General features: G+C 34.6%; 1 protein-coding gene across 1 annotated transcript in view; it reads left to right on the top strand.

Moving 5' to 3' along the window:
* The window catches only part of LOC115886323 (laminin subunit alpha-1-like), a 180,805-nt gene that overhangs the window by 150,950 nt on the left and 16,053 nt on the right, over window positions 1-13,802 (top strand). Inside the window, exons 9-18 of the mRNA XM_030905417.1 lie at window positions 1,226-1,362; window positions 1,426-1,650; window positions 2,084-2,553; window positions 4,441-4,705; window positions 4,764-4,926; window positions 4,977-5,189; window positions 7,196-8,156; window positions 9,154-9,395; window positions 9,447-9,907; window positions 12,830-13,299. Of these exons, the coding sequence (XP_030761277.1) occupies window positions 1,226-1,362; window positions 1,426-1,650; window positions 2,084-2,553; window positions 4,441-4,705; window positions 4,764-4,926; window positions 4,977-5,189; window positions 7,196-8,156; window positions 9,154-9,395; window positions 9,447-9,907; window positions 12,830-13,299 (3,607 nt within the window). The remainder of the gene's footprint in view (window positions 1-1,225; window positions 1,363-1,425; window positions 1,651-2,083; window positions 2,554-4,440; window positions 4,706-4,763; window positions 4,927-4,976; window positions 5,190-7,195; window positions 8,157-9,153; window positions 9,396-9,446; window positions 9,908-12,829; window positions 13,300-13,802) is intronic.

Here is a 13,802-nt window from a genome sequence, read left to right as displayed (position 1 = left end):
AGAAAACATGGATGGAAGGAATAAGAAGGTCGATGAGCGAGAAAAATCCGACCGAAGATCGATGGGAAAATCGCACAGGGTGGAAGTTAGGCATCGGACAACGTCGTAGGACGTTCTGACCCGAATTTATATATATATTTTATGTTATACAGGGTGACTTGGTGTTCTGAAGGAGCTGCGTATCTTATTTATTTTTATAAAGCATATTTAGAAATATTTTCATAAATTTATACAGACTTATCTTAGACAGGAAATGTCGGAAACAATAAATAGCCGTCCGATGTCAAACAGCATTAAACGCTATCAACTCAGTAGCTATCAGTTCGGTAAAAGAATGCCCAGAGAAGCTGAACAAATTAAGCAAAGAAAATAAAGACCTCCTATTCTGGGTGCCAGCCCATCAAGGAATAGAAGGTAATGAGAAAACAAACAATTTAGCTAGAAAAGGAGCGAACAGTCCAGTAACTGGACCAGAGCCGTTCTGCTTCCTAGAAACCAACTTAAAGCGGAACTCAAGAACATGGTAGACTCCATCCATAACCTGGAATGAAAATCCTCCAATGGTCTAAGATCCTCGAACAAGTTCCTCAGAAGAACTTACGACCGAGAAAAATCAAAGCTTTTCCTTGATTTAAGTAAGAACAGTCTTCGGATTGTCACGGGGTTTTTAACAGGGCACTCTCTCCTCAATGAACATTTCAGTAGATTGAAGCTAAGAAACAACGGGGAATGCAGATTCTGTGCAGAAATGGGGAAACACCAGAACACCTCATCACTGAGTGCGCCGAGACGACAACCATTCGTGTCATAAATTTTGTACGACTGAAAACCTCTGTAAAACCGTCCTAAATACTGGCTTTTATCAAAGCCATGGGACTGTATGATGAGTTACCAAACTAATCTCTGTAAAATATCTGAGACACTGACTTGTCTCGCTTTTGTCAAAACATTAAATTTAAATTTTTGTCAAAAAAAAATGAACAAAACCCGATAGATTTCGTAGTGCTTGGCACAAAATAAATATGGATAAAATTTATGTGCATTTATGATACATATAATCATAAAAATGGAAAACATATAATACAATTTATAATCATAAATGCACATAAATCATAAATATACAATTTCGACCAACCTTAGATCTTTAAATACTTAGTTGTTCCACGGTAGTCGTGTATCTACAGTTTAGTTAAAAAATTACATTACCCTATAACTTTTTTTACAGAATGTGAACCCTGCTCAAAGCCAGGTCATATATGCGGCAAAGGAGGAAAATGCGTTTGTCCCGACCTTACCAGTGGAAAAGAGTGCGACCAGTGCGTTACCAACTCATATGGATACGTACCCCAATTAGGTTGCAAGGTAAGTTTTGTCTTATCGTCTCGTACTTTGGATACTTACTTTTTTCTCTATGTATATTTTCAGCCTTGCAATTGTTCCTCGGTAGGTTCTTCGTCTTTACAATGCGGTCAAGACGGTACCTGTTTCTGCAAGCCAGGATTCTCAGGAGATAAGTGCGACGAGTGCGCTTTTGGATATTACGGTTATCCCAATTGTAGGAAATGTTTATGCAGCATCGATGGTACTGTTCCGGAGCACTGCCGGGATGGAGAATGCCAATGCGACGCAGACGGCAATTGTTTATGCAAGGTAAAGGCCAGCATTTATATATACAGTGTGTTTCAAAAAAAATATGCGCCATCTCTCGTGGGGAGATTTTTTACTTAAAAATAATATATTATTTTTATATTAACATACTGGGGGGTACTGATTTGTAATCTTATTGGGCTCTACTCAGTTTATCTATTAAGTTTTTAAGTTGAAAATTAATAAGTAAGATTCAGTGTGCAAAAATGATCTTTATAGTATTTAAAAAAATAAAATTAGCTAGACGCTAAGGTACAAATATAATTAAAATCTCCTGAAAATGAAATTTACGGTGCGCCTCTTTGGAATTAAAGAGAGTGAACTTATAAAGCCAATTTAAAAGCAATTAAAAGATTAATCTAATTTTTGTTAACCCCTCTGCAACATTAAATAAAACAAAATTTTTATTTCTACCTTTTTAACATTTTTTTTATAGGAAAACGTGAGGTCCAAAAAGTGTAACACATGCAAGGAGGGAACCTTTGGCTTAACCAAAGATAATTCTAAAGGATGTATGCAATGTTTCTGTTTCCATAGAAGCACACATTGTACCGACACTCAATACCACTGGGATAAAATCAGAGTTCAACGCTCTGTTAATAAGCGAGAAGTTATTAACTCAGATATAATTAGTTTACCAAAGGAATTTACGGGTGATCTCACAACTTCTTATGGCGGATACCTTAGCATCAACAGTACCGGTGGCCGATTTACCGTTTTCATCACAGGAAATTCAATATCACTACAATCCGAAATCAACACAGCCGAAATTAAGTTGAACGAAAGAAGTTGGAAGATCACGTCAGGAAATATATCGTCTCACTGCCAAGATGTCTTCACCAGAGAATGCCTTCTTTTGGTTCTACAAAATGTCTCATCTGTTATAGTTCAGGGCCAGGATATGCAGTAAGTTTTATTTATATTCATGAAGCTGAAGGTTTTTTACTTCAGATTTTGCTCCAATCGTTTTTGGAAAATATACGGCCATATATGCCAATTTATACAGGGTCCCTGTTATGTATGGAAACGGTCGATTATTAGATAAAATATATAGGAGGTACCACAAGTTAAATATAAAAATTATAGGGTTTTTAAATGTCTATTGGCGAGTAATGAATTTATGTATACAGGATCGGTCATAAAGTCATGGCACATCAAAGTTTCATTTTTTTAAATAGAACCTCCTGTATATTATTGCATATTTCAATTCTTTGTTCAGTTCTAAGCAAAAATCGAAATACACACAATGTAGGTACCTCAAACCAACCGTTTCCGAGTTATTGACTTTTGAAAATATCATCATCTTAAACAAGTTGATTTAATTATTATCGATATGTTCAGTTTCATTTAACGATGCCATTCTGCTGAAACTGTGATTCTTAATAATATTTGACATTAGTTCTCAAGTTAACATTTATAGATGTATAAAATGAGATTATATCAAGTCTGGAAATTACAAAATTTTCGTTTAACATTTCAATTCTTCAATTTATGCACATTGTATATTACGATTATTGCATCAGACCGGTTCGGCCATCGAAGATATAGACGGCATCCACTACAAGAACTGTCCTGAAATCAAAACTATATTAGGTATTTATTTGAGATAGTCTGTACTTACTTTGCTATAAATATGGTAATTGTAAATCATACAGGATGTTCAAAATTCTACTCCAAACTTTCTAAAATATAAAATATTTTTTCTTCGTTTTTTTTCAAATGGAACACCCTGTATATTATTCTTTCAATAGATGGATAATTAAAAAATGAACATTTTTTTATATTTAAAGTATTTCAAAATTTTTAACGGTTTTGCAGATATTCGCGGTTTTATATTTGATATGGCATTTTTTACAGTAAATTTTTATCAAAGCCAACCAATGATTTTTCTCTCTTATTTTCAAAAAGCCGTTGAAAAATCCACATGAAATAATACTGAGTGTATCTGCGAAACCATTAAAAATGTTGAAATACTTATACAAAAAATACAGGGTCTGCAAGTAAATCTACAAAATAAAATAGAAATATATCTATGAAAATATGGGTGCTACTATTGGCCGCATAGTTTAGAAAATAAATTGGAGTAAAAAATGTATAACAGGAAAGCTGATTAAAGCTTTTTCCGCATACTGGATCATTCTATTGCCGGGTACACACGACAGGTATTTTTCGCAGATTTGTCCTCTCACCGATCAATCCCTCCTATTTCCGCACGTTAGCCCTCTGTAACGGCAGACACCGCTTAAATGTTAGATCCCTTGAAGGTTTTGTACCGACGTGAATATTGTTTTAAATATGTCTATTAATGTGCGCCGTGGGGTGAGATCATAGATTTAAATTAAAATTTTATTTTAAGTCTATGTGTGAGATCCTTTGCTTACGTGTTTTTCATATTTTTCATTAACTACTTGTTATTAAATATGGAGTGGACAAAAGAAACTTTGACTGAATTAATTGAAATGAACAAAGACCTTGTTTATGGAAAATAAGTGATATTTTTTAAAATCGTCCCACTCATTTTCTCAAAATTCACGAAGTGAATAACACGTGCCCATATTTTGTTTTTTTTTGGACCCAGATATTTTTTTCACAATTTCTAGCATACACAAACCCAATATGCCACTTTTTTCCTTCCCCATCCCGGGTCTTTTACCGAAAATCTGCCGATATTTATACGAGTATAAAATATTTAACCCGCTTTCTTCCTTCCAAAACAGCGGGACAGGATCTCATGTGTACCCGGCTATTGATAATAGTTATTGTTTATTTCATATTTACTATTTCATATCTAAGTTTCAGAATAATTGAAGTTCTCCTAGATTCAGCTAAACCAGATAATCACAACATTCGAACAAGCCATACCGTTGAAAAATGTGAATGTCCTCCAGAATATACTGGACTGTCCTGTCAAGACCCAAATGAAGGATACTATAGACATTTCCCTGGACCCTCAGAAATTACAGCAACGCCGTGGATAGATAGAACGATTGGTATCGCAAAACCGTGTGACTGTAGTGGACGATCAAATAAATGCAATCCATCTACAGGGCATTGCATTGTAAGTACTTTTTGGTATCTATGTGATCTTTTAAAGGTTATTGTATATTTCCTTTTAGAATTGCACCAACAACACCACTGGATCTCACTGTGAATTGTGCGCTTCAGGTTACTATAGTAGATCAAATGCCTGCTTGCCTTGCTTATGCCCATCGGAATTCTTAAATAACGCAAATAGTTGTTATCCTCATGGACACGGATTTGTATGCAACTGCAAAAAAGGTATCTGTTACTTTTATAAATATTTTAACATTTTTAACTTTATAAAATAGGTTATAGTGGCTCTAAATGTGATGTCTGTGAGGATGAATACTATAAAGATCAAATTTCTGGGAGATGTATCGCTTGTAACTGTCACGAATATGGAACACTATTTCCTCTATGTGATTCCAACGGTAAATGTCAATGTAAGCCTGGATTTCAAGGTGACAAGTGCAACCAATGTTCAAGTGCCAGGGAATACATTAAAAACGGAATATGCACACGTAAGTTTAATTTATTCTTAACCCTTAACTGCTGACATTATTATTTCTGTAATTTTAATGCTGACATAGAGTCTCACAGCTTAAGCAAAACTGGTTTTCTGTGGGTTTTGTGTTTTTTAATGTAAAACTACTATTCGTTTTTACTTTTTAAGGCATTGTTATACCATCATCATCATTTTCAGCTTATTCAACCATTTCCAATTATGATGTAGCCTCCCTCACATGTATCTCTATATATTGCTGGCTATGTGGGCCCAAGTTATCCCTGCTAATTTCCTAATATCATGATCCCATCACAGGTTTGGTCTTCTTCTAAGTCTCTTAATTCCTCGTGGGTACGATGCTGTAATTTTTTTGGTCCATCTGTTGTCCGTCCTTGCCAGGTCTCTTGCTCATTGCCACTTGAGGGATTTGATTCTGTAGATGACAGATGACATCTACTATTCTTTTACGGTTTTTCTTGGTTATTCCCAGCATATTTCGTTCCATTGAGTGTTGTGCAAATAGTTATATATGAAACATTTTATGGAAACTCCCCAATACAAGGAAAGTTAGAAAAACATTTTTTTGGTAACAAATGAACTCAAAATTCGATATGTTTGTTAAAGATTCCTAAATACAAACAGAAAACTGTTTGCACTTTCTTAAAAGATAACAAAACAAAAACTAAATACTAAACTGCAATATATTATATACAGCTCATTTGTGCACTGAGGTAAAAATTCATAATTTTAATTAATATTCACTAATCATTAGACAATAATTCTGACAACACTTATTTCTTTGAATACTTCAGGCAAATTATTTTTATACAAATGGAACGTACAAACGATGCCTTTTTTCTCGATTTTGATGCATATATATGTCTAGCTTTTATTGTGTCAGCTTCATTTTCTGTCTTCCACTGCTCCATGGTCGTTTCTTCAGTTTTCTCAGTCAATTTCTTTCTCATGATCGATTAATTGGTCGCCATGTCCCATTGTACCATTAGATATACACATTAATATCGATAAAATAATATATAGAAACGGTCGATTATTAGGTAAAATATACGAAGTACCGCAAAAAGTTAAATACAAAAGTTATAGGGTTTATAAATATCTATTAGCGTGTAATAAATTTAAGTATACAGGGTCGGTCATAAAGTCGTGGCACATCAAAGTTTCATTTTTTAAATGGAACCCCCTGTATATTATTGCATATACGAAGGTACATTGTGTATTTCGATTTTTGCTTAGAATTGAATGAAGAACCGAAATATGCAATAATATACAGGGGGTTCTATTTAAAAAATGAAACTTTGATGTGCCACGACTTTATGACCCACCCTGTATACTTAAATTTATTACCCGCTAATAGATATTTATAAACCCTATAACTTTTGTATTTAACTTTCTGCAGTACCTCCTATATTTTACCTAATAATCAACCGTTGCCATTTCCATACATAACAGCGACCCTGTATATATGTCATCAAAATATCGACTCGTTGAATGCACAGTCTTTCACTAATGCTGCCATCACCAATTCTACGTCAATATTTCGAAAATGAAAAATCGGTTCTCGTCACCTTTTCGATAGGTTAAAACATGGTAAAAATCAGGAAGGTACAGTACGTCTGTCCGTTCAGTAGCTACGGGGTATCCGTGAGAGAGGAAACAATATTCTCTCGATCTTTTTCGTAAAAAAATACACGACGCGTCCCATCAATAAAAATTCGACAAATTTGCAAGTAGCCAATAAAATGAGTGGGCGGAGCGATTTGCGGTGACACACTCGTCAAATCGACGTATAAAATATATCGCTGTTTATTTAAATGTTTTTGCCCGCATTCCTTTCATAGACACAGATCCAGCAGACGTACTATACATCGAGTAGCATGCCGCAGAAATAATAATTGTGGCGTTAGTAATCGTACGCTAAAGTGGCGGTAGAGTCTCTCAGACTCCATGCTAGCAGTTAAGGGTTGAAACTATTATTAAAAAATTAATAACTATTTATTTCAGCATGCGATGAATGTACACAGCTATTATTCCATGACATTGATCAGCTGAATGAGGATCTAGATTTTGCCTGGAAACTCTTCGAAGGAGGATTAGCACCGCCATGGAAAATTCTAAACGATATGAAGATGCGATATCAAAATTTATCTCATCACTTTCTAACCAAACAAAACCGAGCCAAAGAGTTATCAAACAAAAATGGAACTTTAATTGCCTTAGAAAATAAATTATTTAATATGGACCGTAGAGTTAAAAACTTAGATAACCTCGCTGAAATTAATCATAACGAAGTTGAGAAATATATTACCTCTTTGCAAACAATTAATGATGATTTGGAGAATCTCAAAAATAGATTAGAAAGCATTATCGTGAGTTTAGAGAACTTCGACAAACGTCATTTAAATGTAGAAAAAAGTCTTAAAAAGGCTCAAAGAATTTTGGAAAGTATTAAAAAATTGTTGTCTGTGGTAGAAAATTATGAAAAAAACGATAACAAAGTTTACCGTTATTGCGATGAAATAGACAGAAAAATTAACGAAGAATATTTTAAAGAACCAGCACAATTACCACATAATCAATTAAATGAGTTTGTTAAAAAGTTAAATGAAATTGAACAAATCACACAAGAAATAAACAATAAAATTGATACCACTCAAATTAAAAATGATAATAACTCAGACAGACTCTACCGTTTAAGAAAGTTGATTGAAACTTTAAATTCTTTACTCCAAAATCACGATAACAACATAAAAGATATCGAAGATAAGTTGGATTTAATAGAAAAATCTTACCAGAAAGCTGAGGATCTTTATGAGCAAATGAAAAATTTAAATTTAAGTGATTTTAATAAACTAAAACAAGAATTAGAGCAGTATGAAGAAGAAAGAGATACTTTAGAAGATTTGTTATTGAATGCTAACAAACACGCAGAGGAAATTGATAGAACTATAAATTGGTATAAAAGGTAAGTTATAAAAATTAACTAAATAATTTACTGTGTTTTGATATACCGGGTACGTCTCAAAAGTGGCTCACCCCCACTAACTTTTTTATTTTTTCAGTTGAAAAAACGAGATTTGGTATGTTAGTATATGACATAAATTAGGATTGGTTAACATATTCAATTGTTTTCGGTCACTTCCTGTGTCATCGGAAATGAATATAACTTTAGATTTTTAAATGGTACCCTCGGTATTTTTCACTTTTTTCGATTAAAAATGACACTTTAAATATAATGATATGTCATAATATGTCAACTATTGACATTCTTGCTTAAAAAAATCGTATTTTAAATTTCAATCTAGAGTGCCATGGCTGTGTTAAAAACAGTAATTTTTAATCAAGGAGCATTGGAAATTGGAAAAATATATTTGATCGTCTATTGCTTATCGTATCTTATCCTGGCCGGTTAAAAGATGCCCAAATGATATTTTTAATCAGATCTCAATTTTTTCAAATGGAACGAGAGTGGTTCATTAGCATATTTGGAACAGATTTTTTTAACGAATAATTTAGTACCACACACTTGGTATTTCGTGTTAAATCGCCGTGATGAACCGCATGTTATAATTTCAAACAAACCATATGCTAAAATGTCAAAAATTGACATATGATATGTCATTCTATTCAGAGTATCATTTCCTATCGAATAAAGTAAAAAAATACCGAGGGTGCCATTTAAAAATCAAAAGTTGTAGTCATTTCCGGTGAAACAGGAAGTGACCGAAAACAATTGAATACGTCAATCAATTCTAATTTATGTCATATACTAACATACCAAATCTCGTTTTTTATCTGAAAGAATAAAAAAGTTATAGGGGTGAGCCACTTTTTAGACGCACCCGGTATTTGGTACTATTGCTTACATATTATCATTTTTTTACCTGTTTCAACCTAAGGTTTCAACGAAAATAATAAAACAGTACAGAGGATTACTTTTGTATCATTCTTTTCTTTTTTAGTCTATTAAACTTTACCAAAGAGGAATGGAGAACTATTAATGCTAGTAGTGCCTATGAAGAAATAGTAAAAGGTATAAAGCAAGCTAAAGATGTAACCAATGAAGCTAAAGACATTCTAAATGAGGCTCTAGAAATAATAAATCCCAAAGATTCAGATTCGATAGGAACTAAAGCAAGCGTAGCCCATGCAAGTTCCGATAGACTCAAGCAAAGGATCATTAATTTAAAAAACATTTCAAATAGTAATAACGTTAAAATTTTTATGAAATAGATTTTATAGAATGAATTTTCAGGTCTCAATTCTGTTAAGAAGAAAATAGACGACTTTAAGTACAAGCTAATACAGAGTGGTAAATCTAATAACGAGCTAAACAAAATATTATTAAATTTGGAACATCAAATAACAAGGGGAGGGTACGTTGATGATCTTAATGAAGTTATTAAAAATGCTACTGAAATATCCGAAAACATGCAACTGGTCGATAAAGATATATACGATTTGTATCTTACCAGCCAGTATGGTATATTTAAGACCTACGAAATATATAAAAATCTTACCTCCGACGAGGAAGCGAATAAAGTTAAAGAAGAGATGCGTAAAACCCGGGAGAAGTTGCAAGATATCTATAGAATTTTAGAAGATCGATCAACGGATGCAGGCAAAGAGAAACAATCTCCGGAATTGGACAATATAGCTGCAAAAATAAAAGAACTACAGAACTCTGTTTTATATGCAAAGCAAATGGCTGAATCAGTAAGTAAAATATTATTTGGGTCAGTAGTAGAACTTAGTAGTAACTTAGAAGTAGTCTTCCGAATTCGGAACATGTTATATTGAGTTGAAATCTCGATATTTTGCCCTCCTTTATAAGGATCATTTTCAGAACAGTTGAAGAATCTTGCCACTCCTTTCTTTTGGAAGTGTAGGTATATCAAATTCGATGTCCGTGAGGAAGTTTGTATATGTCGCAGGCGTATCGAATAATTCGGCATTTTGCAAAAAGACTAGGCATATTATAAAACGCCGGCATTATAAACACAAGAAGGAAATTTTATAGAGCCTACTTGATTTCATTCTTCAAAATGCCTAATGAAGACTAGTCAGATTGCAAACATTTTACGCGAGATTGGTTTAACTAACCTAAATTTATCCAAGGAAAATTTCTTAAAGAAATCTTGTGTTCCATAAATGTTCTTGTAAGTCTGCGGAAAAACAATGTAATACAAATAGGTGCTGCAATACTTTGTACCTATCTCCTAATAAACTGAGTAGTTTTCTACAGTGAAGAATCGTTATAGACGTGCTTTTCGTTGCCTCAAGCGCTTTTAACACGGCTTGTCTCTCCAGTGCATTGCCGTGCTATCAGCAGATGCACACAGGTTTCAATAGCATATAAGTCAGCTTGGAAAATTGTGGTGTGTTTCACAAAACTGTTTCCGGAATTGGACATCTCTGTCTTTGGTCTGCTGCAATAAATTCGAGCGCCAGATCCTTTTTCGTTCTTGGATTCGTCAGTGTACCAACATATTTCCGCATGTAATAAACCGTTTCTCAGCTTATCCCATTCGTCCCTATTCAGAAACAGGACGTTATAGTTGCGTATCAAGAATTGGTCTTGTTGGTTGTCTTTATGCCACCAGGCAAATACACCATACGTTATTATAGGTCTGATGACTGTCACGTGTAGCTAGCTCCCCAGAATCTGCCGCGTACATAACATGCCTTTTTTGAGTTTTTTTTGTAGATGGGAGTTTCAATTAACTTCCTCCGCAAACGGAATTGTCTCGCCAAGAAGAGTGGGGGGTTTCAGTTTGTCAATTTTTTCTTTTCTGGTGAATGGTATGATCACGGTTTTCTGTGAGTTTACACTTCAGTATGTTCAGTAGCAGTACACTTCAGTTCTGCGTTCTTTCAGTATGCACCGAATCATGTATCCCGAAGGAAGACCCGTCCGGCATCGTTATATATCTGCAATCCGGAGTTTAACCATAGTTATTTTATTGCAAATAACTAATCTTCATACAATTTTATGATACCCGTATTTTTTTATTTTATTTCAATTTCATCCCATTTTTTTAAAAAAAATAATCAATATTAAGAATTACAAATTTACACTTTTGCAATCTCTGACGTCACCTATCAAAAGTGTCACGGTTTGCCACCAGGTGCAAAGGTAAATAAAAACTATTTTTCTAAATGTATTTTAAAGTAGATATAAAATTAATTGTAAAATAAAACTTAAGGAACTTACGTTAAAATAATCTTCACAGCAAAATCTCGTAGTTTTGCTGACATATTGTTGTCTTGCCACTTCAAAACAGGCTCTTCGACGGCTTTCATCCAAAGGAACAGTTATAAAAACTTTTTCTGGAGAGCCTTTAGAGTTATTTAGACAGCCCTTCGCAAAACAAACTTTAACACCCTTCATTGCAAAAATAATAAAGAGGGTAAAATAAAACAAAATTGAAAACTCAACATATTTAACGCCAAACGCAAAATCCACAAAATAAAAATCTAACCTCGAACCCTTGAACCTCGAACGCCTCGAATATCCGAATATCCGAACAACTTTGGTAGTGTTTAGTGCTTCGATAAAAATGGCAGTAACCTGTTAATTATAAAAATTTACGTTTTAATTTCTAGTAGTAAAAAATATAAAACTAAATTTAATATTGGGGTAATAAAGAATAATCCCACATAAAACGTATTTTTTAACGATCTTAATAAAAATAGAAAAATCTAACGTGATTTTAAGATATATGGTGTAAATACGGTAGCAGAGAACTAGACACGCCATAATATTATTTTTCAGGGGCTCGCGCCCTCTGTCAACTATTCAATCAAATGCTGATAGGTGACGTCACAATTTTCTACGCGTCATTTCAAACCAGTGAAATTTGTATTGAATTTGATTTAATATTTATTTCTTAATTGTAACTTCGTTGCATTTCTTTTTGTATTGAAGAAGTACTTTTTAATCACTTCAATTGAATTTTATATTAAAAATAACAAAAATTTACTAGGGTTAAACACCGGATTCCCTGGCCACGACACTACAGGTACGGACAAGACAGTGGGATGCTCCGTGGACCCAGCGAAAACGCCAGAGGGCACACCGTCCAAAGTCTATATATTACAATAAGACCGCTCACTCCTTTGATCCCCTCGAAACGCCGACTTTTTTTCGACTGGTTGTAAATACGTACACACAACGTTCGATTCCCAGTCCTGACTGGCGCGACAAAGGAGCTTTACGATACGGGGTGTGGAGTCCGTAGGAGGATTTTCGTCCAGCCGAGCAACTGGTCGGGCTTATTGTAATATATCATATATAGACTTTGCCCCGGCTAGGAGCCCCCCCCCCCCTAACAAGATCTCGCATCTCATAGGGGGAGATTATTTGAACAATACCTACATATTGAACGGTGCAACCCAACACCGGTTTGCAAATACAACACCGGTGTCGATGTCGAAACCGGTACACCAACTGAAAACCCGGTTGTCGATTCTCAAATCTCAGCACCGAACAGGCCTAAGTATAACGTCGAGTTTTCAACTCAATATGAAATGATCCGAATCCTGAAAATTACTTTATTTATAGAAACCTGATGTAAAATACTACTTTCACAATATTTCGATATCTTTGTGTAAATGTTTACCTCCATATTCTTTCAGGTGGATGTTGCCGTATCTCTCTCCAATTGTTCCATGTTCTATTCCGTTCCTCATTCAGAAATCTTCCAAAGTTTGGCAATAACCTTCAACTGCGACGAATGCCAACTTTTCCGCTGGAACACGTCAGGTGATCTTTTGAATCTGCGCATCGTGAAAGGCAAAGCGGTACTCGCCTTGGGCAACAACGAATTCATCCGAACAGAACAAAAATTAAATAATTCGATGGAAACGACGGTGTTTGTTTCCAGAAGCGGTCAACTGATCCAGATCAAATTCGACAACGAACTATCCTGGAGATGGAAGAAAATCGGAAATAGATTTTTGACGATGGACCCGAACGACGTTATTGAGTTTGGAGATGCAAAAACAGCTTCCAATCCGTCATACATCTATAAACTATCTATTAACGATCATAATGTGGGACTTTGGAATTTAATCAATTCTTCGAATGGTTGCCAGGGACACGATAGGTAATAAATAAAATTAATTTCGAAATAGGGTACTCAGTAAAGGAGAGATATAAGGCCCTTGGCCTTCAATTATCACTCCAATCTTTAGGCAATTATTAGTCTAGAATGTAGAATGTTTGGGAGGGGGTTAATCACCGATTACAAATCTATTATGTGTTTCCCTTTCTTCAGTTATAACTCATCATACAGTCCCAGGGCTTTGACAAAAGCCGGTATCTGAGTTCATAGAAGTTCCATTTTCGATATCAGTCGTACCAAAGTTTATAGCATGAATGGTTGTCCTCTCGGCGCCGCGCCGCGCCGGCGCACTCAATAATGAGTTATTCTGGTGTATCCTCATTTTTCCCACAGAATCTGCATTTGCCATTGCTTAATACCGAAGATTATTCTTGCTTAAATCAAGGAAAATATTTGATTTTTCTCGGTCGTAAGTTCTGAGAAATTTCTTCGAGTTAGAGGAGACCGTTAGAGGATTCCCATTCCAAGTTACAGATGGAGTCTTC

This window comes from Sitophilus oryzae, unplaced genomic scaffold (genome assembly GCF_002938485.1).
Source record: "Sitophilus oryzae breed Bouriz unplaced genomic scaffold, Soryzae_2.0 scaffold_482_pilon_pilon, whole genome shotgun sequence".
Lineage (NCBI taxonomy): Eukaryota > Metazoa > Arthropoda > Insecta > Coleoptera > Curculionidae > Sitophilus > Sitophilus oryzae.
This window is presented reverse-complemented; position numbering and strand designations above follow the sequence as displayed.